We start from the raw sequence: 23,629 nt of genomic DNA on the forward strand, positions 1-23,629 counted from the left end.
GCAGTTTCCTAGCAGTATAGATATTAATAAGTGTTCCAGGTGATTCTGATACATGCTAAAGTTTATGGAACCACTCCTCTAAAGAGACTCCATAAGACAGGAATAGACTTTTAGCATTTAAAGGTCCAGGAACATAATATATTACACTCAATGAATGTTGTAACTCCTTTTGCCTCTATTATATGTATAAGATGGAGGATTAAAAAAAGAAATCATTTATGCACACTGTACATTTTCTTAAAGCTCCTAAGTTACGATTTTCTATCAACCACATCTTCACCTTTCCTTTACTATTTTTAGAAAACAAGAAACGGTTTCTCTCAAGTTAATTATATCCACAACCACATTGTCAGCAAACAAACCATTCAGTAAAAAACTTATTAGGCCAAGTGTGGTGGCTCATGCCTGTAAACCCAGCACTTTGGGAGGCCAAGATGAGAGGACTGCTTGAGGTCAGGAATTCAAGACTAGCCCGGGCAACATAGCAAGACCATGTCTCTACAAGAAAAATTTAAAATTAGCTACATGCAGTGGAGCACACCTGTAGTCCTAGCTAACTTGGAAGGTTGAGGAAAGAGGATTGCTTGAGCCCAGGAGGTCAAGGCTGAAGTGAGCTATAATATTATCATGCCACTGCATTCCAGTCTGGGTGACAAAGCAAGACCCTTTCTCTAAAATAAAAAATAAAAAAAGTACTGAGCTTAACTGGACCAATAACAATAAAAGAGATCAGAATAGGTGATCTAATTAAAGGGAAAAAAGAAAAAAAAGTCTAGGCTGTGTCCTAAGGTCATTAACATTTAGTTCTGCACAGTGAGAACTATTGGTCTCTAAGTAGGCTTATCAAAACATTTCATGAATTGTTAAGAATGGTATCTATATCAAGTTAAATAAATAAAAAAGACTAAAAGTAACCAAAAGTGCTTTGATAATTCAGAAAGTCATGGAAATAATCAGAATGCCAGTTCTTCATCTGTGCTAGCTAATTGAGATTTTATTGTGTTTTTTGTGTGTATATAAACTAACTCTCTATAGAGAAGAAAGAGTACACTTTAAAAATATTGAGGTACTTACTTAAAATTTCATCTATATTCTCTGTATCAAGACTTGTTATTTCAGTTGTTACAGGAGTAAAAACCCAAGTTACCTGAAAATTTAAAAAATGAGAAATTAATAAATGTGTCCACAAAAGGCAAATACGTAAAAGCGGAAAGTCTAAAAATAAATGTGTGATTCCACTTGTTCCTTAGAAAATTATACATCAATTGAATTGAATCTTTATTATCTAGTCTAATCTTTTACTAGATAAATGAAATAGGAGAAATAATAGCTTCTCAAACCTAGAAATTGGTTAAATAAAACTTTCTATACTTGCAAATATACAAAATAGCTTCTAAGGAACTAGGAAAACTGGGAATATACATATCTTTTCAAATTAACACTTTCAAGAACTTTATAGCACCACAAGAAAAAATTTGTGAGATTATCAGTGTTTAAAGTATAAATATAAAAACCAAAGCTAAGTCTGCTGATTCTATCCTGCCATGTTTCTAAGACAGAAGAAAATAATGAAGAATGCAAGAAAGATTTTGCAAGTTGTAAACCAAAAGCCCTTCCGGTATAATTTTCACTTATTGGTGATAACAATGTGTTACATGAGAGGCTATTAAAAAGAAAATAAGAATGTTTTTGCACTTTAATGAACCTGAAATCCAAAGTTCAAGTTTATCAAAGAAAATCTTAGCCTCCCATCTGCAAAACAAAGAAAATATAAAATTTTAAACTAAACTAGCAAATGTTTACTTATTTTAAAAAGTAAAATTTAGTGTATTTTATTTTTAGTTTCCAACTTTAATGACTTAGTGTTTGCTGCCTGGAGAGTTTTTTGTTTGAAATAGAGTTTGTGTATGGAAATTCACTAATTCATTACTTTTTACTGAATGACAACTAATGTCAGGCTCTGATGAAAGTGCTGAAGACTATTCCTTTGCCCACCCATTTCCTGAATACTTCAGCACTTAGACTCAAAACTTTTATAATTCACCAACGATTCAATCTAAATGCTATAAAGAGATACAATGATGCTAGTATATACAAAAGCCCAACTAATTTTTAAAAATATTTCTGGGCTAGGCATGGTGGCTCATGCCTGTAATCCCAGCACTTTGAGAGGCCGAGGTGGGCGGATCACGAGGTCAAGAGATCGACCATCCTGGCCAACATGGTGAAACCCTGTCTCTACTAAAAATACAAAAATTAGCCAGGCATGGTGGCAGGTGCCCGTAGTCCCAGCTCCTCGGGAGGCTGAGGCAGGAGAATCACTTGAACCCAGGAGGTGGAGGTTGCAGTGAGCTGAGATTGCGCCACTGCACTCCAGCCTGGGCAACAGAGCAAGACCCCGTCTCAAAAAAAAAAAAAAATCTATATAGATAGATAGATAGATAGATAGATAGGTAGATAGATTTATTCTTTTCTTAGGAAAGGCCTAAGGATAACACCAAGTCTTATTTTTAAATTACCATAACAGTGTAGCCAATAAGTATCATGTCTGTTAGCAACCAATAAATTATACTCTCCTAAAAGTAGGCTAAATAATTGCAAATCTCCAAATATTTGACTTATAAAACTAATTTCATTATTTTCAGTGCTTCAAACATTAACTGGAAAGATCAGACTTCCCTCACTAGTCATTAGTTACTATTGATGGGGTTTAGGACACATTACTCCAAAATACGGCATGTTGGCATTTGAGGAAATAGCAGAAGCAAAAATGTCTCCCTGACCTTCTCCTGCCCTTCTCCCCTAAAGAGGAGAAACAGGTCATAAAATAATTCTAAAACAGATCATAAAATAATTCTCTGACATTACTCTAAAGTAGGTCTTAAGACCCCCCTAAGAGATGTATCCTCTAGACCCTGAGAAAAGGAATATCCCAATCTCTGCGGACACAGAGATACCAAGAAGAATCTAAACTAACAGTTCCCCCAGTTTATTACTATTAGATCATACCCCCTTTGTCCAGTCGTATGTCTGTACAACTGTCCACTTTTCATCAACCTATGAATAAAAATAAAGTTTTTCCCACTTCTTTGGGTTGTAATTTCTGAAGGCTCCCATGTCATGTAAAACTTATATTAAATAAATTTGTATGCTTTTCTCTTGTTAATCTACCTTTTATTATAGGAGTCTCAGATATGAACCTAGAGATGGGTAAGAAATCTTTTCTACTCTACATTATCAATGTCTTAATAACAGATCCTGCCTTCATAAGGATCTGACCAGTTCTAGATAACTGTGGAACCCAATAATATTGGTAATAGCAAGATTTTACACTTGTGTGCTAAAGAAAAACTTAAGAAGGTAGAAAAATATTATCATAGAACAATGAAGTTGGCATTATCAAAGTCGTCATTAAATAATTCAATAATATTTACAGTGTCTACTAGGTACTGAGGGCACAAATGCATACGGCATGGTGTGTGCTACCTCAAATCTGGGTAAGTGGGATAGCCATCACTCAAACATCTATCATTTATTTGTGTTGGGAACACTCCAAATCCACTCTTCTGGTTATTCTGAAATATTTTTGAAGAGTTAATTATCATCTATCAAAATATGTAGAGAGAATATATGTTTAAAATCTAAAGTTAATAGCTTTTTACTAGCTGGGCACAGTGACTCATGCCTATAATCCCAGCACTTTGGGAGGCCAAGGCAGGAGGACTCCTTGAGGCCAGAAGTTCAAGACCAGCCTAGGCAACATAGCAAGACCCTGTCTCTACAAAAAACTTAAAAAATTAGCCAGGCATGGTGGCACATGCCTGTAGTCCTAGCTACTGGGGAGGCTGAGGCCACTGGATCACTTGAACCCGGAAGTTCGAGTTTGCAGTGAGCTATGATTGTGCCACTGCACTGTAGCCTGGATGACAGAACAGGACCCTGTCTCAAAAAAAAAAAAAAAAAAAAAAAAAGAGAGAGAGAGAGGGAAATTGCATTTTACCTTGAAATACTTACATGGCAAAAACATTTACACGCTAAGTAATGGCAAAAATGAGGCAATGATCAATTTGGCTGTATTAAATAGATAACTATTACTTTAAAAATACTGTGCTAATAAATATGCAAGTGATAAGATTGGTATTTTGCTAACAGTTGTGTTCGTTAAGAGGGCCCAAAGCAAGAAAACTCTCTGACCCAGTAATCTCTGCTCCCTGTAGGGTGTAAAGGAGGCAGTTTCCTGTTAGCTTATCATTAACACTTCTATTAATATGCAGTATGAAGGGAAAGACAGGTTGTTTATTTGAACTGTTAGTAAGCTCCACTAGTCGGACAAATTGTTTCTTTTCCTGTCAGCCGTGGGCAGCAACAAGATCCTCCCGGGAAAACATCTTCATGTGTCAAATGCTATAGTGCTTAAGTAAAATAAAGTATGACTCCAGACCATAAAGCTTTTGATAGGGATCATTAATTTTTGTTTTCAGTTTAGACTTGAATAAAACTTTTAAATTTACGTTGAAAACAAAATAAAAACTTATAAGGAAATTTTCATAGATCTTAATAGTCATGAAGAATATAGTCTCTAATGATGAAATATTTAGACAACATATACAAATATACAGATATGAACTTAGGAAGTATTTTACAACTTGGTCATTCTCTCCAGTTTATTAGCTCATTTTCTTGCCAAGAAAGCAGAGCAGAGTGGCATCTTTAATCATCTCTCATAATTCATTAGATAACTCCTCCATGCATTTACTGTACCAACTATTACAACATTTCAGCCTAGTGATGGGATCTCATATAAAAAGGCATACCAGTAAAATGGCAAATACCATACCCAAATTCATTTAAAAGACTAATAAAAGTGAAAGGCTAGCTTTCAATAGCAGGAGCTTCTTCAGCAAGGAAAGAATGTTTTCTTTCATTAGACGGTTATTAAAAATTTATATCTCTCCCTACTCTGAACATCAAGAGCACTTTCTATAGGGTGTTAACATATTATTCTGTCTTAAAGAAACAAATTAATTCTATCCTTAAATTAGTTATTTGCGCTGGTGTCTTACTTCCTCCAACAGACTGGGAGTACCTTGAAAGTAGAGACCACCTTATTCAATTTTGTATCCCACAGATCACTGTACCCTGTTTGTACACAAGAAACATTCAAATATGTACTAAATGAATGATTAGATGGATGAATAAGTAGATGATGTTAACACACTAAGAATTTAGAGAGACAATATTGGATATGAGAAGTAGGAGGAAAAGGTCCAGAAATTGAAATTGCGAACACACATTTTAACATGTTTGAGGAAACTGAGGTTATCAAATAAAAATAAAGTCTATACTATAATTTGGTTTTAATTATATAATAGCAAAAAGCATACCACTTGGTGATGATTCACAGACTTAGAAGGAATCTCACAAAGGATCTTCCCACCTATCGCAGAAACCCCTCTACATCACTACTTAACAGTTGGTTCCCCCAGCTGTTCTTTGGTATGATTTCCAGACACTTCAGCACATACAGTCATATTACATAAAAATGTTTTGGTTAATGAGAGGCTACATATATGACAGTGGTCCCATAAGATTATAATGAAGCTGAAAAATTCCTGGAGCCGCTTGATGTCTTGATAATCCTGACCCTGTGTAGGTCTAGGCTAATGTTTGTGTTTTTGTCTTGGTTTTCAACAAAAAAGCTAAAAAGAAAAAAATATTTTAATAAAAAAAGCAAACAGAATGAGGTTATAAAGAAAGATGCTTTTGTACAGCTATGTAACATGTTGGTATTTTAACCTCCATATTATTACAGAAGAGTCAAACGTTTATACGTTAAAAAGTTACAGTAAGCTAGTTAATTTAGTATTAAAGAAAAAAGATATTTTAAAATAAATTTAATATTGCCTAAGTTTACTGTGTTTATAAAGGCTACAGTAATGTACAGTAATAACCTAGGCCTTCTCATTCACTCATCACTCACTGACTCACCCAGAGCAACTTCCAGTCCTGCAAGTTTCATTCATGTTAAGTGCCCTATACATGTGTATAACTTTTTTATCTTTTATACTATATTTTTACTGTGTCTTTTCTACGTTTAGATACACAAATACCATTGTATTACAATTACCTACAATATTTAGTACATTAACATACTATACAAGTAGCCTAAGAGTAATAGGCTATTCCATATAGCCCAGATGTGTAGTAGGCTATACCATCTAGGTTTGTATAAGCACATTCTATGACGTTTGCACAATAACAAAATTGCCTAATGACACATTTCTCAGAACACATCCCCATCATCAAGCCATGCGTGACTGTACTATATACTTGAAAATCCCTAAGAGAGTCTATAATATTCTCATAACAAAAAAAATAAGTATGTGAGGTGACAGATACGGTAATTAGCTTCACGTAATCATTTAACAATGTATACATATATCAAAATATCTCATTGTACATCATAAATATACACAATTTTTGTCAATTATACCCTAATAAAGCTGGGCAGTGGAATAAAGCAAATCATCCATAAATTACCACAAAACAGAAGAAGAGTTACATTACATTAGTGGATAAAAATTCAACACTTCTTCTACGGTGCTATAATTTAAGGTTGTTAATTCAGTCATGAAAATAAATGATCTGAGACTTTCAGGACTAGAGGCTAATAAAACTGCAGGTAAAAGAGGTTACTAAACATTACTTCTGTTAATAAGATTTCTAATTCATAGAAGTATTAGCTAGGCATCAAGTGTTTTCTTAGAATATCTTAGTAAATGAGTTTAGAAAACAAGAAGTATTTCTAGTAAGTTTGTTTATTTAAAGCTCAATATCTTAAAACCTTGATATTTAAAGTGTGGTCTCTGAAACTGCCACACTGGTATCACCTAGGAGCTTGTGAGAAATAGAGAATACTAGGCCCCGCTCCAGACCCACCGAATGAGAAGCTCCACTTCAGTAAGATGCCCAGTTGATTCCTATGCACACTAAAGTTCAGGAACACTGTTTTGGAAAGCAATTTTTTTTACTGTAGGAGCAAGCGTGTAAATTCATTTTAAACTCTGTACAATGTTTTTGATCCTCAAATATGAACACAAGTACAAGTAAGACTCATCTGTGACAATGCATTGACATGCAAATTGTTGTGCTTTTAGAAAAATGTAGAATGAATCTGTAACCTATCAGATGTACACAGATGTTAATTTTTTAAAGTATACTGTCTTCTGCTCAAAAAAATAGCTTAAACAGATATTTCTGCATGAAATCACTGTCATAAAATAGAAGCTTCAATAAGGGATGTTTCTTTCCCTGTGGCATTACTGTTCTCAGTTGGCAGTACATCTGCTAGGCATTCTGCTGTAATAGCTCAGTGTATTTTTGCTAAATCTTTCATTGACTTGCCTTTCTGTTGGGAGATTCTCAGAGCCCTTTCTTTACAAACTATGTCTCTCCTATAGCAAAAAACAAGCAATGTACCAAGCAACAGTTATCTTCCATTTCTAATCTAGATTGACAAGTCAGCCTACCATCTGAAGTCCCAATGCCCTGAGACCTAGGCTGCTTCTCCTCCCTGGGGGCCACTTCTCTGACTCCAATCAGTCCACTCTTGCTTTCAGTTTCGCATTAAGCTGGCAGATAAGAGAAGTATAAAGGTTTCCAGTTGGCTTCAAGGAGCAGGAGATGTTGAAATGTCCCTGGAGAAAAGAAGCTGAGGCTGACAGGAACTATAAGGGCCTTGAAGTTGGGTATCAATCAAGGCACATCTCACACTATTCACATTCCCAGAAGCATTATAATGAACTAGAAGTTCAAAGAGAGGGGAAAAATAGGACTAAGTATAGAATAACACTGGGAAGCCACTTTAACCCTTAAATTGTTCAGTAGTACAACCTTCCTATAGCATCGGTGCAACCCATCTTGGTCATGTGAGAACCAATCTGCATTTATAAAGAAACACTAGAAGAATTATAAGACTTCTTCGTTAAATTAGTCAAAATATGGTGCAGAAATGTTTGAGAAAACAAATTCCATACCCCCAAAAAGTTCAAATATAGATAATACAAATCCTTAATCTCAAATTCTGCCAGTAAAAACAATCATGGACAAATAAAAAGAAACAAAATTTGTTGCAATTCATACTTTTTCTTGAATTTTAGTTATTTGATCATGCATGAATTTTCCATTAAAAACTGATGTTACCTGTGTTTCGTTCTTCAATGTATTTAAAAATGAGATTAACTAATTTACCTGGAGTAGACAATGTATTTTTCTCTGACCTTCAAAGAGGATATTTTTGTTATAAAAAGCTTTTCAGAGCTGGGGGGTGAACTTCTGAATGTGTGGAAAAAAATTATTCTCTTAAAATCACCACATTTTGCTCTTCTAAAACTCAAACTTCTAGCAATGGCAGTACTAACAAAGCACAGGAATTGGGAGAAAAGTCAAGATGAGAATTGTGACCATTCTACTTTGTGCTGCACTGTAATTCTTACCCAGGATACTTGATGAGAGAAAGTTACCTTAAGAGAATCTACATACATGTTGGTACATACATCTTTTGTTCACTCACTTCTTCCACAAATATTTCACTGAGTCATCACAGTGTCAACATGCTAGACACTGTGAAAAACATAATTTGTACATGGTTACGTTAATCTTACAAACTTCATTTTCACATTAAAAATAAAAGAGAGAAATAAGGTTCTCTCATTCAAATATTTTAATTTAAGAGTCATCCATAATTCCTGCAACGTCATTATATATTCTCTAAAGAAGATAACTGCTGGGCATTAAACCATGAGATTACTTGTATGTCAGTACTCCATTTTTGCCTGGGTTTTCATGAAGCTTTGAATTAATTTTAGTGCAGAATGAATGTATCCACACTGTTACTGAACCATCTTTTAACATCACTAAAAGTGGGACAACCAAGTATTCTGCTTCTTGATAGGATGCAATATGAAACAGAAAGCACCACTTGTAAATATTCTTAACAACAACCAATTTGAACATGATCTCAATCTAATCAAGCCCAAGAAACTAGTGTATAAGAAACATTGGCTATAGAGGAACATTTTGTAAAATGACACCATGAGGATGCAAGCTGCCATCTCGGATGACAGGAAATTTTACAGAAAACAATGATAGCCTATCTTCATTTGGCCTCCCCACAGAAGTAGACTCTGAGACAAGGAGTTAAGTACAAGGAGTCAAGTATTTGGGAGATAAAGGAGGAACAAAGAAGTGAGACAAGGACAGAAACTCAGAAACTCAGGCAATATACTACAGCAGGTGAGCTATAGTATTGGTATACTAAAGTTTGGAAATACCAATGTTTTCACTTAACTTTTAAACATTTTTTCGAAGTTTATACTCAACAGATTGTAGTATCTCCTAAATTATATAACTTTTTTTTTTTTTTTTTTTTTTTTTTTTGAGACAAGGTCTTGCTCTGTCACCTGGGCTGGAATGCAGTGGCATGATCTCGGCTCACTGCGACCTCCACCTCCTGGGCTCTAGCAATCCTCCCACCTCAGCCTCCCAAGTAGCTGGGACTACAGGCATGTGCCACCACATCCAGCTAACATATAACATTCTTTAGCCCTTTTACTAGCTGTTGCTATTGACACACACATTTCTACACTCCAAAGTATGAGGAAAATATTTCCTATATGTCAAAGAATGCCTTTATTTCATTACTAAACATGTGGCCCTGACTGTTTTTGGGTGGGTAAATGGCCTTTAAGGAAAAACTGTCTTCAGTGAAACCTTGGCTTACTTATTTTCCACATTCACTTAGTTCCAGAATCACTCTCAGACTTCCTAGTTTCTTATTCTTAAGTAGAGTACTGTACGTATTCTTGGGTAAAAATGTTTTTATTACCAAATCCCCTAATGAATCCATTACTATATATATCCAAAGTATTAATCCACTACTGACTTTAAACATCTGTATTTTTTGGCCAGGCACAGTAGCTCACGCCTGTAATCCCAGCACTTTGGGAGGCTGAGGCAGGTGGATCACTTGAGGTCAGGAGTTTGAGAGCAACCTGGCCAACACGGTGAAACCCTGCCTCTACTAAAAATACAAAAAATTAGCTGGGCGTGGTTGCGGATGCCTCTAATCCCAGCTACTTGGGATGCTGAAGCAGAAGAATCACTTGAACCTGGGAGGCGGAGGTTGCTGTGAGCCAAGATCGCGCCATTGCACCCTAGCCTGGGCAACAAGAGTGAAACTCTGTCTCCAGAAAAAAAATAAACCTCTGTGTTTTAAAAATTACATTGTTACTTCTAACCAAACTAATTCTAAATATCAATCAGAAGTAGTCCTTGAGAGGCCGTATACTTGTTGAGGTGCCTATCTTAATTAATGATCATTAGAAGAATCTTTAATGCTGCCCCATCTGCCACATACTGTTTTAATTAGCTTTGTAAAGCAAACAGATTTATCTCTCATTTAGTCTAAAGTACCCCCAGTGACAGTCTCAAAGCTTTCTTATATATTAAGGGTCACTAAGGTTGATCTTCATCACTACCACGTAGTAGTTCAGCTTTCTAAGCACTTTTACCAAAAAGCTAATCAGAGAATGACCTTGGTGTGTTAAAAGGAAATCTGAATTTAGGAATCTATCTCCTTTGCTCATGTCTGTCCTCACTTTTGTACTTGCTGTTAGATGGAGGTACAGAAAGAAGAAGTAAGTATTGCCACAACTAGGAATATACTGTTTACTTTAATCCTCAAGACCATTTGGGAGGTAGAGAGAAAAGACCAACAAGCAGGGACAAAGGAAGAGAACTCATTTTTCTAAAAAACAGAACTAAAAAACAAAAAAGTTCTCTAACTCTCTCTTTTCTTCTTTTGAGATAGAGTTTTGCTCTTGTTGTCCAAGCTGGAGTGCAATGGAGTGATCTTGGCTCACTGCAACCTTCGCCTCCCCGGTTCAAGCGATTCGCCTGCCTCAGCCTCCTGAGTAGCTGGGATTACAAGTGTGCGCAACCACGTCTGGCTAATTTTTTGTTTTTAGTAGAGACGAGGTTTCACCATGTTGGCCAGGCTGGTCTCAAACTCCTGACCTCAGGTGATCTGCCCACCTCTGCCTTTCAAAGTGCTGGGATTACAAAAAGTTCTCTAACTCTCTATCTTCTGGAGTTTTGAGGCAGTCAATCAACCTTAGAGGTAAGAAGGGCAATCTTCCAAGTCCCTGAGTCATCCACAACCTTCAAACACTGAATCCTTCTGATGTTTACATTTTTATAACATGTATTAATTAAAATGAGGTATAGGATGTCCTTAATTTCCTAATGTTTGAACTTCATGCTGACTCTTCAAAATTGCCCACTGAATATATGCTCCGTTTGGGCTTTAATGAAGCAGCTGACAAACATTTCAAGCAATTTTAAGTGGTGATGGATCTGGTAACAGTTCATTTCAGCCAAGAGGCAGATGATTTAAAAATAAGTCCCCTGTAACAAACTCAAAACTTCCCAAGTACGGTTTCAAAGAGAGTATATGCTTACATAATTCAAATTAAGAATTTCACATTCTATAGCCAAAGAGAATTTTAAAAGTAATGCATGATCAAGTTCTTTTTAAAAAAACTAAACAATTGGTCATTGTTTATTTCTGAATATGAACTCTCATAAAAGCTTGTTTTTATAACTGTTACATACAATTAGTTGAGATTATGATTAAACTACAATTGACCTTCTGCAGTCTATGAGTTGGGAGTCAAGAGACCTAGGTTTTGGTACCAGCTCTACCGGTCACAGTGTAACCTTAGGCATGCATTTCTCTACCTCCTGACCTCAGAGTTCTATTTGTCCATAAATAAGCTGAACTAATAATCTAAGGCTACTTTTGATTCTGATGTCCTAAGATTCAGCAGAGATGCGGAGATGCCCTCTTTCAGTGGAATTTGTCTTCCATTGAAGATAAACATTAAAATCATTACTGGACTAAAAAGTGTTTCACAAGAAATCATTCTCACATTTTTGACAAATACACAGCAACAGAAATGTTCAATTACATTCTACATAGGTGAGACTACATATACTAACCTCTAAGAAGTTAATATCCAAATGTGTGTTATCACCTAACAGCAGAGGCTTTTCAAACTTTTTATGACCATGATCCACAGCAAGAAATACACTTTACACTGCAGTCCAGGAAACAGAAACACAAATAGAAGTTTCTCAAAACCACCTATCCTTACTACATTCAATGTGCAGTAGTATTTTCTATTCCTATCCTTTTAATTAATGTTGAATGTAAGCCCAATACAACCCATTAATGTATCCCAGTTTGCAGTTCCAAAAATACTGCTCTAAAGAATATTATACACTTATTCAAACAATACTGCTCAAAATATTTTGGAGAGAAAATCTCCTTTGGAAGTCCCTTAAAAAGCCATGATCCATGCTTTTCAACACACTCCATCATTACAAAGCTAAGACTTTTGGGGATTAATCTTTCTGAAAAGGTAAATTTCACTAGAGCCAAATGTCCAAAGTGGGTTATCGCAGGAGTCCCCAAACCCAAGGCTGCAGACCAGTACTAGTCCACAGTTTCATCCTGAAACTATCCTCCCCACCCCCGTCAGTCTTCCACAAAACCAGTGCCTGGTGCCAAAAACATTCAAGACTGCTGGGTTATCACACTGAATAACACTATTCAGAAGAGTCTGACTCATGTAGAGTTCTGGCATTGGCTAATTAATCACGGTGTTCCTAGGAGTGAAACTGATAGGAAGCCTACTGCATTCCTACTTAATTTATATAAGGAAAAATCTTGTAGGTCGAATGGACAAAAGACTAATTTGAATTACAAACCGAGAATCATGGCCCCTCAATCAATTTCCAGACTTCAGCCAGTTTATAGACCCAGAGCCCCTTGAATGAATGGGAGGCTGAGTCCCCTTGAGGAAGGACCCCACTACATTACCAACAATTTATGCAGTGAATCTTTCTCCCATCCTTCCCCAAGGAGACCTCTGGCCTTTTACCAGGGTAGCTGTGCATTGGAGAAAGGGAAATGATCAGACATTTTGGGGACTACTGGACACTGGATCTGAGCTGATGTTGATTCCAGGGGATCCAAAATGTCATCGTGGTCCTCCAGTTAAAGTAGAGGCTTATGGAGGTCAGGTAATTAACGGACTTTTAGCTCAGGTCTGACTTACAAAGGGTCCAGTGGGTCCCCAGACTCATCCTGTGGTCATTTTCCAGGTGCCAGAATGCCTAATTGGCAGAGACACACTTAGCAGCTGGCAGAACCCCCACATTGGCTCCCTGACTGGTAGAGTGAGGGCGATGATGGTGGGAAAAGCCAAATGGAAGCCATTAGAGCTGCCTCTACCTAGAAAAATGGTAAGTCAAAAACAATATCGCATCCTTGGAGGGACTGCAGAGATTAGTGTCACCATCAAGGACTTGAAAGACGCAGGGGTGGTGATTCCCAGCACATCCCCATTCGACTCTTCTATCTGGCCTATGCAGAAGACAGATGGATCTTGGAGAATGATAGAGGATTATCGTAAGATTAACCAAGTGGTAACTCCAACTGCAGCAGCTGTACCAGATGTGGTTTCATTACTTGAACAAATTAACACATCTCCCAGTACCCAGTATGCAGCCATTGATTTGACAAATGCTTTTTTCTCCATTCCTGTCCATAAGGCCCACCAGAAGCTATATGCCTTCAGCTGGCAAGGCCAGCAATATACCTTTACTGTCCTACCTTGGGAGTATATCAACTCTCCAGCTCCGTGTCATAATCTTATTCGGAGAGACCCTGATTGCTTTTCACTTCCACAAGATATCACATTGGTCCATCACATTGATGACATTATGTTAACTGGATCCAGAGAGCAAGAAGTAGCAGACACACTGGACTTATTGGTGAGACATTTGCATGCCAGAGGATGAGAAATAAATCCGACTAAAATTCAGGGGTGTTCTACCTCAGTAAAATTTCTAGGGTTCCAGTGGTGTGGGGCCTGTCGAGATATTCCTTCTAAGGTAAAGGATAAGTTGCTGCATTTGGCCCCTCCTACAACCAAGAAACAGGCACAACACCTAGTGGGCCTATTTGGATTTTGGAGGCAACATATTCCTCTTTTGGGTGTATTACTCCGGCCCATTTATCGAGTGACTCAAAAGGCTGCCAGTTTTGAGTGGAGTCAAGAAGAGAAGACGGCTCTGCAACAGGTCCAGGCTGCTGTGCAAGCTGTTCTGCCACTTGGGCCATATAACCCAGCAGATCCAATGGTGCTTGAGGTCTCAGTGGCAGACAGGGATGCTGTTTGGAGCCTTTGTCAGGCCCCTATAGGTGAATCACAGTGGAGGCCTCTAGGATTTTGGAGCAAGGCCCTGCCATCTTCTGCAGATAACTACTCCCCTTTTGAGAGACAGCTCTTGGCCTGTTACTGAGCTTTGGTGGAAACTGAACGTTTGACTATAGGTCTTCAAGTCACCATGAGACCTGAACTGCCTACCATGAACTGGGTGCTTTCTGACCCATCTAGCCATAAAGTGGGTCATGCACAGCAGCATTCCATCAACAAATGGAAGTGGTACATACACGATCGGGCTCAAGCAGGTCCTGAAGGCACAAATAAGTTACATGAGGAAGAGGCTCAAATGCCCATGGTCTCCACTCCTGCCACCCTGCCTTCTCTTCCCCAATCTGCACCAATGGCCTCATGGGGAGTTCCCTATGATCAGTTGACAGAGGAAGAGAAGACTACAGCCTGGTTCACAGATGGTTCTGCATGATATGCAGGCACCACCCAAAAGTGGACAGCTGCAGCACCATAGCCCCTTTCTAGGACACCCCTAAAGGACAGTGGAGAAGGGAAATCTTCCCAGTGGGCAAAACTTCAAGCAGTGTACCTGGTTGTGCACTTTGCATGGAAGGAGAAATGGCCAGATATGTGATTATATACTGATTCATGGGCTGTAGCCAATGGTTTGGCTGGATGGTCAGTGACTTGGAAAAAGCATGATTGGAAAATTGGTGACAAAGAAACTGGGGGAAGAGGTATGTAGATGGACTTCTCTGAGTGGTCAAAAATTGTGAAGATATTTGTATCCCATGTGAGTGCTCACCAACGGGTGACTTTGGCAGAGGAGGATTTTAATAACCAAGTGGATAGGATGATCCATTCTGTGGACACCACTAAGCCTCTTTCCCCAGCCACCCCTGTCATCGTCCAATGGGCCCCATGAACAAAGTAGCCATGGTGGCAGGGATGGAGGTTACACATGGGCTCAGCAACATGGACTTCCACTCACCAAGGCTGACCTGGCTTTGGCCACTGCTGAGTGCCCAGTTTGCCAGCAGCAGAGACCAACACTGAGCCCTCAATAAGGCACCCTTCCTCAGGGTGATCAGCCAGCTACCTGGTGGCAGGTTGATTATACTGGACCTCTGCTATCATGGAAAGGGCAGAGGTTTATCTCACTGGAATAGACACTTACTCCAGATATGAGTTTGCCTATCCTGCACACAATGCTTCTGCCAAGACTACCATCCGTGGACTCAAGGAATGCCTTATCCACTGTCAGGGTATTCTACACAGCATTGCCTCTGACAAAGATGCTCACTTTACAACTAAAGAAGTGTGGCAGTGAACTCATGTTCATGAAATTCATTGGTGTTACCATGTTCTCCATCATCCTGAAGCAGCTGGATTGACAGAACGGTGGAATGGCCTTTTGAAGTCACAATTACAACGCCAACTAGGTGACAATACTTTGCAGGGCTCGGGCAAAGTTCTCCAGAAGGCCATGTATGCTCTGAAACAGCATCCAATATATGGTACTATTTCTCCCATAGCCAGGATTCATGAGTCCAGGAATCAAGGGGTGGAAGGGGCACCACTCACCATCATCCCTAGTGATCCACTAGCAAAATTTTTGCTTCGTGTTCCCACAACATTAGGTTCTGCTGGCCTAGAGGTCTTAGTTCCAGAGGGAGGAATGACACAACAACAATTCCATTAAACTGGAAGTTCAGGTTGCCAGCTGGACACTTTGGGCTCCTCCTACCTTTAAGCCAACAGGCTAAGAAGGGAGGTACAGTGTTGGCTGGAGTGACTGACCCAGACTATGAAGATGCAATCAGTCTACTACTCCATAACAGAAGTAAGGAAGAGTATACATGGAATACAGGAGATCTGTTAGGGCGTATCTTAGTATTACTATGCCTTGTGATTAACCACAACAGCCCAATCCAGGCAGGACTACAAATGGCCCAGATACTTCAGGAATGAAGGTTTGGGTCACTCCACCAGGAAAAAAAACACAACCACCAGGAAAAAAAACCACGAACTGCAGAGGTGCTTGCTGAAGGCAAAGGAAATACAGAATGGGTAGAACAAGGCAGTCATCAATACCAGTTACGACCACGTGGCCAGTTGCAGAAATGAGGACCATAATTGTCATGAGTATTTCCTCCTTTTGTCAAAAACATGTTTGTGCATGTATACACTTGTACTAAGAAAATATCTTCAGGCCAGGCGCGGTGGCTCATGCCTGTAATCCCAGTACTTTGGGAGGCTGAGGTGGGCAGATCATCTGAGGTCAGGAGTTCAAGACCAGCCTGGCCAACGTGGTGAAACCCTCTCTCTACCAAAAATATAAAAATTAGCCAGGCATGGTGGCAGGCGACTGTAATCCCAGCTACTCAGGAGGGTGAGGCAGGAGAATGGCTCAAACCTGGGAGGTGGAGGTTGCAGTGAGCTTGAGATTGCGCCACTGCACTCCAGCCTGGGTGACAGAGCAAGACTCTATCAAAAAAAAAAAAAAAAAAAAAAAAAGGCCGGGTGCAGCAGCTCACGCCTGTAATCCCAGCACTTTGGGAGGCAGTGGCGGGTGGATTGCCTGAGGTCAGGAGTTCGAGACCAGCCTGGCCAACATAGGGAAACCCTGTCTCTACTAAAAATACAAAAATTAGCTGGGCGTGGTAGCAGGCACCTGTAATCCCAGCTACTTGGGAGGCTGAGGCAGGAGAATCCTTTGAACCCAGGAAGTGGAGGCTGCAGTGAGCCAAGATCACGCCATTGCACTCCAGCCTGGGCGACAAGAGCAAGACTTCATCTCAAAAAACAAAAAAAGAAAACAAAAAAAGAAAAGAAAATATCTTCATTTTACTTCCTTTATCACGTGACATGAGATTTATTGACTTCATATCAGCATTTAAGTATTGTTAACTTTATGTAGTAGTATTTGGGTTGGGGATTGGTGTGTTTCCGGTTGTGCGAAGGATAATTGTATTATGTTAGGCATAATTATGACCTTATCATTGTCTTTATTTAAAGATTATGTATGATCTCAGGAGATATATATGGGTTCAAGTTGATAAGGGGTGGACTTGTGATGGTTAACACTGAGTGTCAACTTGATTGGCTTGAAGGATGCAAAGTATTAATCTTGGGTACGTCTGTGAGGGTGTTGCCAAAGGAGATTAACAACTGAGTCACTGGGCTAGGAAAGGCAGACCCACCCTTAATCTGGGTGGGCACCATCTAATCAGCTGCCAGCATGGCCAGGACATAAAGCAGGCAGAAAAACATGAAAAAGCTAGATTGGTTTAGCTTCCCAGCCTACATCCTTTTCCAGTGCTGGATGCTTCCTGTCCTCAAACATCAGACTCCAAGTACTTCAGCTTTGGCACTCAGACTGGCTCTCCTTGCTCCTCAGCTTGCAGACAGCCTATTGTGGGACCCTGTGATTGTGTGAGTTAATGCTCCTTAATAAATTCCCCTTTACACACACACACACACACACACACACACACAGAGACACGCTATTAGTTCTGCTTTTCTAGAGAACCCTAATACAAACATATTGTTCACTGCCACCACACCTGGCTGACCCTCTTCTTAACAGGACTCTTTCAGTAGTCTAAGAAATGATCAAACGTGAAAGCCATAAAAATATATATTATAATTTTTAATTTTGTTTATATCATGAGATGTAAAGAGAGCACTGGAAAATAGAATCAGGCCAGGCGCAGTGGCTCATGCCTATAATCCCAGCACTGCAGAGGCAGGAGGATCTTGAGGCCAGGAGTTAGAGACCAGCCTAGTCAGCACGGCAAACCCCTCTCTCACTGTAAAAATAAAAAATTAACTGGGCGTAGTGGTGTATGCCTGTAGTCCTAGCTTCTTGGGAGGCTGAGGCAGGAAAATCACTGGAGCCCAGGAGTTCTAGGTTACAGTGTACTATGACTGCAGCACTGCACTCTAGCCTGGGTGACAGAGTGAGTGCTGTCTTTTAAAAAAAAAAAAACAACAGAATCATAAACTTCAAAGATTATTCAGTTACATATAAAGTAAGTGTATTATTGTTTAATTGCCTATCATATTATCCTTGTCAATTCCTCAATCCCCATATTAAATAAATAAATCCTCTATGGTTTCTGCTTTTAGGTCAAAATCATAGGTATTCAGAATTACAAAGATGAAGCGAGCCCTAGTTTACCTACTTTTAGAATACTCTTTCCCTTTCAATTCTCCTTCTCCTTAACAGCATCCCCGGCAGAATGGCCATTTACCCTACAATTGAACACTTGCTATGACAGAGAGCTTACAGGAAAACCCAATCCATTGTAAAAACCGCTAGAAGGTTTTCCTTACAGGACTGAACATCTGCTCACCTTTAGGACTGAACATCTGCTCACCTTTCTCTTCTACAAATTGATGAAAATTCTATTATATACAGCTCATCAAGAACATATCTACCTACTCTTCCACAAGCTCATGGCAGTCCTCAGATGAGAACCTATGAAGATGAAAGCACTGCACCAGCTAAGGCCTGAAGGAAATTCAAGATACATTCTGTCCTACAAGAGCCTACAATTCACTTAGGGAGATTTTCATGATCAAGTATAAAAAGTACATAATATGTATGATGCATATACTGTAAGGCCAATAGAAAGCATACTAGAAAAATTTACAGAGAGGGCCAAAAAAGGCAGGGAACACTGTATGGGTTGGATCAACAGAGTAGTTTCTATGGATGAAGAGAGTAGTGAATCCTGGCTATGGAAGTTCATGTAGTGCCTCATTGGAAGATAAAGATGGAAGGTTAGGTTGCGGCAAGACTGTAAAGAGCTATGGACTTGATCCTCCAATGAGTTGCCTTGCAAACGTGGGTGTAGGAAACTAACATAATACAGCATCTTAATAAAGATGAATATCCTGCCAGTATGTAGAATGACACACATTGAGGAATAAAAGATTTAATTATAGTGATTACCAATATAAGAAAAAAGCTTACTATATATGAAAAGAACTACTTTTCAAAATAAACAAAAAACCTAGATTGCATAGTAAAATATATTTAGAAAAACTGAAAAAATAATATGAAAATCAAGACTAAATACATCTATATCAGTAATTATAAAAGAATTTATATCAGTAATTATAAAAGGTTTAACTGATCTATTAAAAGTTTTCATAGTAGGCCACAAAGTAAAACCCAACTCTATTCTGAAAACAAGAGATATACCTATAAAAGAAAGTAATTCCAAAAGGTTGGAAATTAAAAAATAAATAAAATAATACTAGCAAATGCAAATAATGGAAAAGCTGGGGGATACCCATCTTTAGTTACTAAACAAAGTGGAATGGGGTCAAAAAGCATTTAATAAGACAAAAAGAAAAGGGCTCTTTCAAAAGCTAACAGCACAATTTACAATGACAGTGTAACAGTTGTAAACATCTATATGCGAAATAGCACAGCAGCAACATCTGTAAAGCAGAAATTATGGGAGATACAAGTAGAAAGAGAAATGAATCTGTAACATAAATTTTAATTTACTTCTCTCATTTCAATGACAGATCAAGTAAAAAAAATAAATAAATTTCATGTTTAAAATTTTGTTTTGTTTAAAATTAAAATAAAAAACATTTTAATAAAAATGACCTAAGTGAGATTTATTAATGTTAAATCTGATATAATCATCTCAGTAGATGCTAAAAAGGTATTTGACAAAGTCCAACAGCATTCCTGATTTAAAATGCTAGTCACTTAACATAAAAAATATATATCTGTCTCAGCCCAAAGCCAAAATCATGTCTGTTGGGGAAATAATAAAGGCATTATTACTAAATTTACAACAAGACAGGAATGTCATTAAGAACACTATTATTTAACATTCATTTAACATTTTTGGAAGTACAAGACAAAGCAATTAGGAAAAACGTTGTAGGTATAAAAATGAGAAAGGAGGAGATAAAATTGCCACTCACTGCAAATCACATAACTGAATACATGACAACCAAAAAAAAATTAACTAAAATAATACCACAAACAGAGACTGTATAAGATATTAGAGTATAAGATTAATATACAAAATTAATAACATACACACACACAAAACAATTAGAGTATATAATGGAAGAGGAAAAAAGCCTATTTATAATGCAACAAAAAAGGAACCAAATATCTAGGAATAAACAAAAAAATGTAAAAACAAAAAAACTTTTAAATTATCCCAAAGGACATAAAAGGACACTTGAGCTTGTGGAAATATATACCATCTTCATGAACAGGAAACATCACAGAGCAGTCAAGCCTCCCTCAGTTAAAATATACATGCAATGTAATGAATAAAATATCAAAATGTTTTTTCAAACCAAAAAAGCCCATTCTAAAATATAAGCAGAAAATCACCATGGCACACGTATACCTATGTAACAAACCTGCACATTCAGCACATGTATCCCAGAACTTAAAGTGAAATATAAAAAATTATATATATATATATATATGCAGAAAAAAGGAACTGAAGATAAAGTCCACTAATAACCCCAAATAAAGAGATGCTATACACCTCAAGTCAGAGAGAAAAGACAGGCACTTCAATAAACTGGTTTGAAACAACAGGCAGCCACCTGAAAAAACATATACAGTCGTCCCTGGGTACCTACAGGAGATTGGTACCAGGACACTCCACCAAAATCCATCCATGCTCAAGACCCACAATTAGCCCTGTGGAACCCATAGATACAAAAAGTTGGTCCTCCATATCCTCAGGCTTCGCATTCTATGAATACAGTATTTTAGATCTGCATTTGGTTGTGGACGCGAAACTTGCCAGGTATGGAGGGCCTACTGTAGGAAAAAAAAAAAAAATCCACATATAAGTGGATCCGTGCAGTTCAAACCTATGTTGTTCAAGGGGTTAACTGTATATTAAAAAGCATGCTCTAAATCCTCATGAGAATATATTTCAAATAAATCTAAAGATTTACATATTTCCAATGAAACCACAAAAGTAGCCAAAGAAAATACATGAGAATTACTTTCAAATCTTGGAATGGAGAAGGCATTTCTAATTATGAATCATAACCCAAAGCCACAAAAGATTGGTGAAACCACAAACACAAGCACACTTATTATACAAAAAAGCCACATAACAAATAATAGAAAGAATGAATAAACAAAAGAAAGAGAAAAGAAACTGAGAAAACATAAAAAGAATTTCCCTAAATTATAAAAAGCTCTGGAAACGGGTAAGGAAAAGACAACACCCCAATAAAAAAAAAAGGTGAACAAAGATAATGAACATATAATGCTATTCACTGTAATATTATTTGTAATAGCAAAAGATTGGAAACAACCTCAATATTCATCAACTAGATAGTGGATAAATTACAATGCATCAATACAATGGAATTCTAAGCCACTATGAAAATAAAAATAAGGACATTCTCTACGTACTAATGGAAAGACCTCCAAAATACATTATTAAAGGAAAAAAGCAAGGTGTATATAAAATAGACAACTGAAAGCCAGATAGGGGGGTTGATATCAGCTATAGCAAAAAATAAAAAGCCATGAGAAGGGCTGAAAGTACAATGAGTCAAAAAGTGTAAGACTTCAAACCTAGGTGACTGAGAACTGAAAGGGAAGACTATATGAGAGAAAAGAATTTCTGTGCAGTCACAGATCTACTTCAATTTCACTAGTACATGCCTTGCTCCAGTCAATGGGAAAATAGCTGTCAGAAGATGAGATACCTTCTACCAATTAGCATGGGAAATTTGGAGATTGTGTTTGACTACCTTTTACACCCAGGACTAATGCACCAAGAAAGTAACACTGCCCAAGGCACTAATAAAAGCACTAACAGGCTCCCAGCTTCTCTGATCTATAGAGATGCAATAGTGAAACTGAATAGTGGATATGAATTAAAATGACTGGATATCAAGATGCAATAGGACGGGAGAAAAGCTCTAAGATAGTACATTAGAGAGTATCTACATTTATCTCCTTATGGTCTTCTGTCCCTTAAATGTAGATATTTTTCCCTTTTGTACCCAGTGAAAAAGCAAGAGAAAACAGTCAGATACAGAGGGAAAGACAGACAGATGGAACTACTGGAGCATAAAAGAACCAGAGAAAACAGCCTAACAGGGAAGAATGAGGTGGTTAACAGTAGGAAATGCTCTAAGAGTCTTACAGTAGAAGACTTACCAAAGGATATTATAATTTGTAATTAGGAAGCTACTCCAACCTAGGGAATACATCACAGTCACTTAAAAAAAGTTAAATCATGTATGATAGCCTCCAGTATGTCAGACAACAGGCTTTTCTATTTATAATCTTTCTAACTACAAACTTAAAAGTTTTCACAGATGCAAATCAAGCAAAACCACACTGACTCTGCCTGTCACCAACAGATAAAATTAGCCATCCCTTGTACGATATGCCACTCTGGACTCATGCACAAGGGCATTAACAAACACCATTTCAGAACCTAAACATAAAGAGGATGACTGTGTATACTTTTAAATGATTTCCAACCAAATTTGTTTTGCTTTAATGGTATTGGTTTTAATTATCTAAAATATCTGACTGATATGAATTACCTCATTACCTGACAATGGGTTAATAAACTGATAATAATACAAGAGTCCATATTTCTCTTAAAAGAAATTGTGCCCTGAAGACACCCTTGTTGCTTCTTTAAACTGAAAACCATTTAAACCTGAATAAAAGTGCATTTAAAGATACTAAGAACACATCTTTTATCCTATTTTTACAACATTCCAGAATATTTATTAACTAATACTTCAAAGTAATATTCAAAAATAAGTGACAGACTCTTAGAAAATCATATTATACGGAACTATGGATAAAGCTCCCTGCTTATTTCCTTAAATACTACAATCCGTTTTGCATTAGAAGTAAGAACTAAAGATAATCCAGAGACACTAGATACTACTGTAGAAAGGGATATTCCCCAAATAAAGTAAGCTAAGAAAGGCATCAACCACAAAAAGCTAAGGCAACAAACACGACAGCCTTACCTCAATTAACTACTTCAGTCATACTAGCCAGGTGGCTTATCTTGCCTCATGGTACAAATGAAGAAGAAAAACAGAACCCTCTGATTATTTTGCTGCAGGATATTGGATACTTCTCAGAATTAAAAGCTATTAAAATTTACTGAGGGCTCGGTTATTATATATTTTAAAGCACTTTTTTATTCAAGACAATAACTAGTGTGTACCAAGGAAGTCTTTATAATTTTACTTATCGTTGTAGAATGGAAAATACAATTTACCCTCCTCTTTTAACCAACTCTCCATTTTTCCAATGGTAGGTATATGTG

The 23,629-nt window shown here is 37.7% G+C and overlaps 1 protein-coding gene across 1 annotated transcript in view; it reads right to left on the reverse strand.

Annotated features, from left to right (window-relative positions):
* Positions 1–23,629, reverse strand: part of ERP44 (endoplasmic reticulum protein 44) — a 114,002-nt gene that overhangs the window by 76,436 nt on the left and 13,937 nt on the right. The window contains exon 2 of the mRNA XM_054502122.2: positions 1,075–1,147. Coding sequence (XP_054358097.1) covers positions 1,075–1,147 — 73 coding nt within the window. The remainder of the gene's footprint in view (positions 1–1,074; positions 1,148–23,629) is intronic.

This window comes from Pongo pygmaeus, chromosome 13 (assembly GCF_028885625.2).
Source record: "Pongo pygmaeus isolate AG05252 chromosome 13, NHGRI_mPonPyg2-v2.0_pri, whole genome shotgun sequence".
NCBI lineage: Eukaryota > Metazoa > Chordata > Mammalia > Primates > Hominidae > Pongo > Pongo pygmaeus.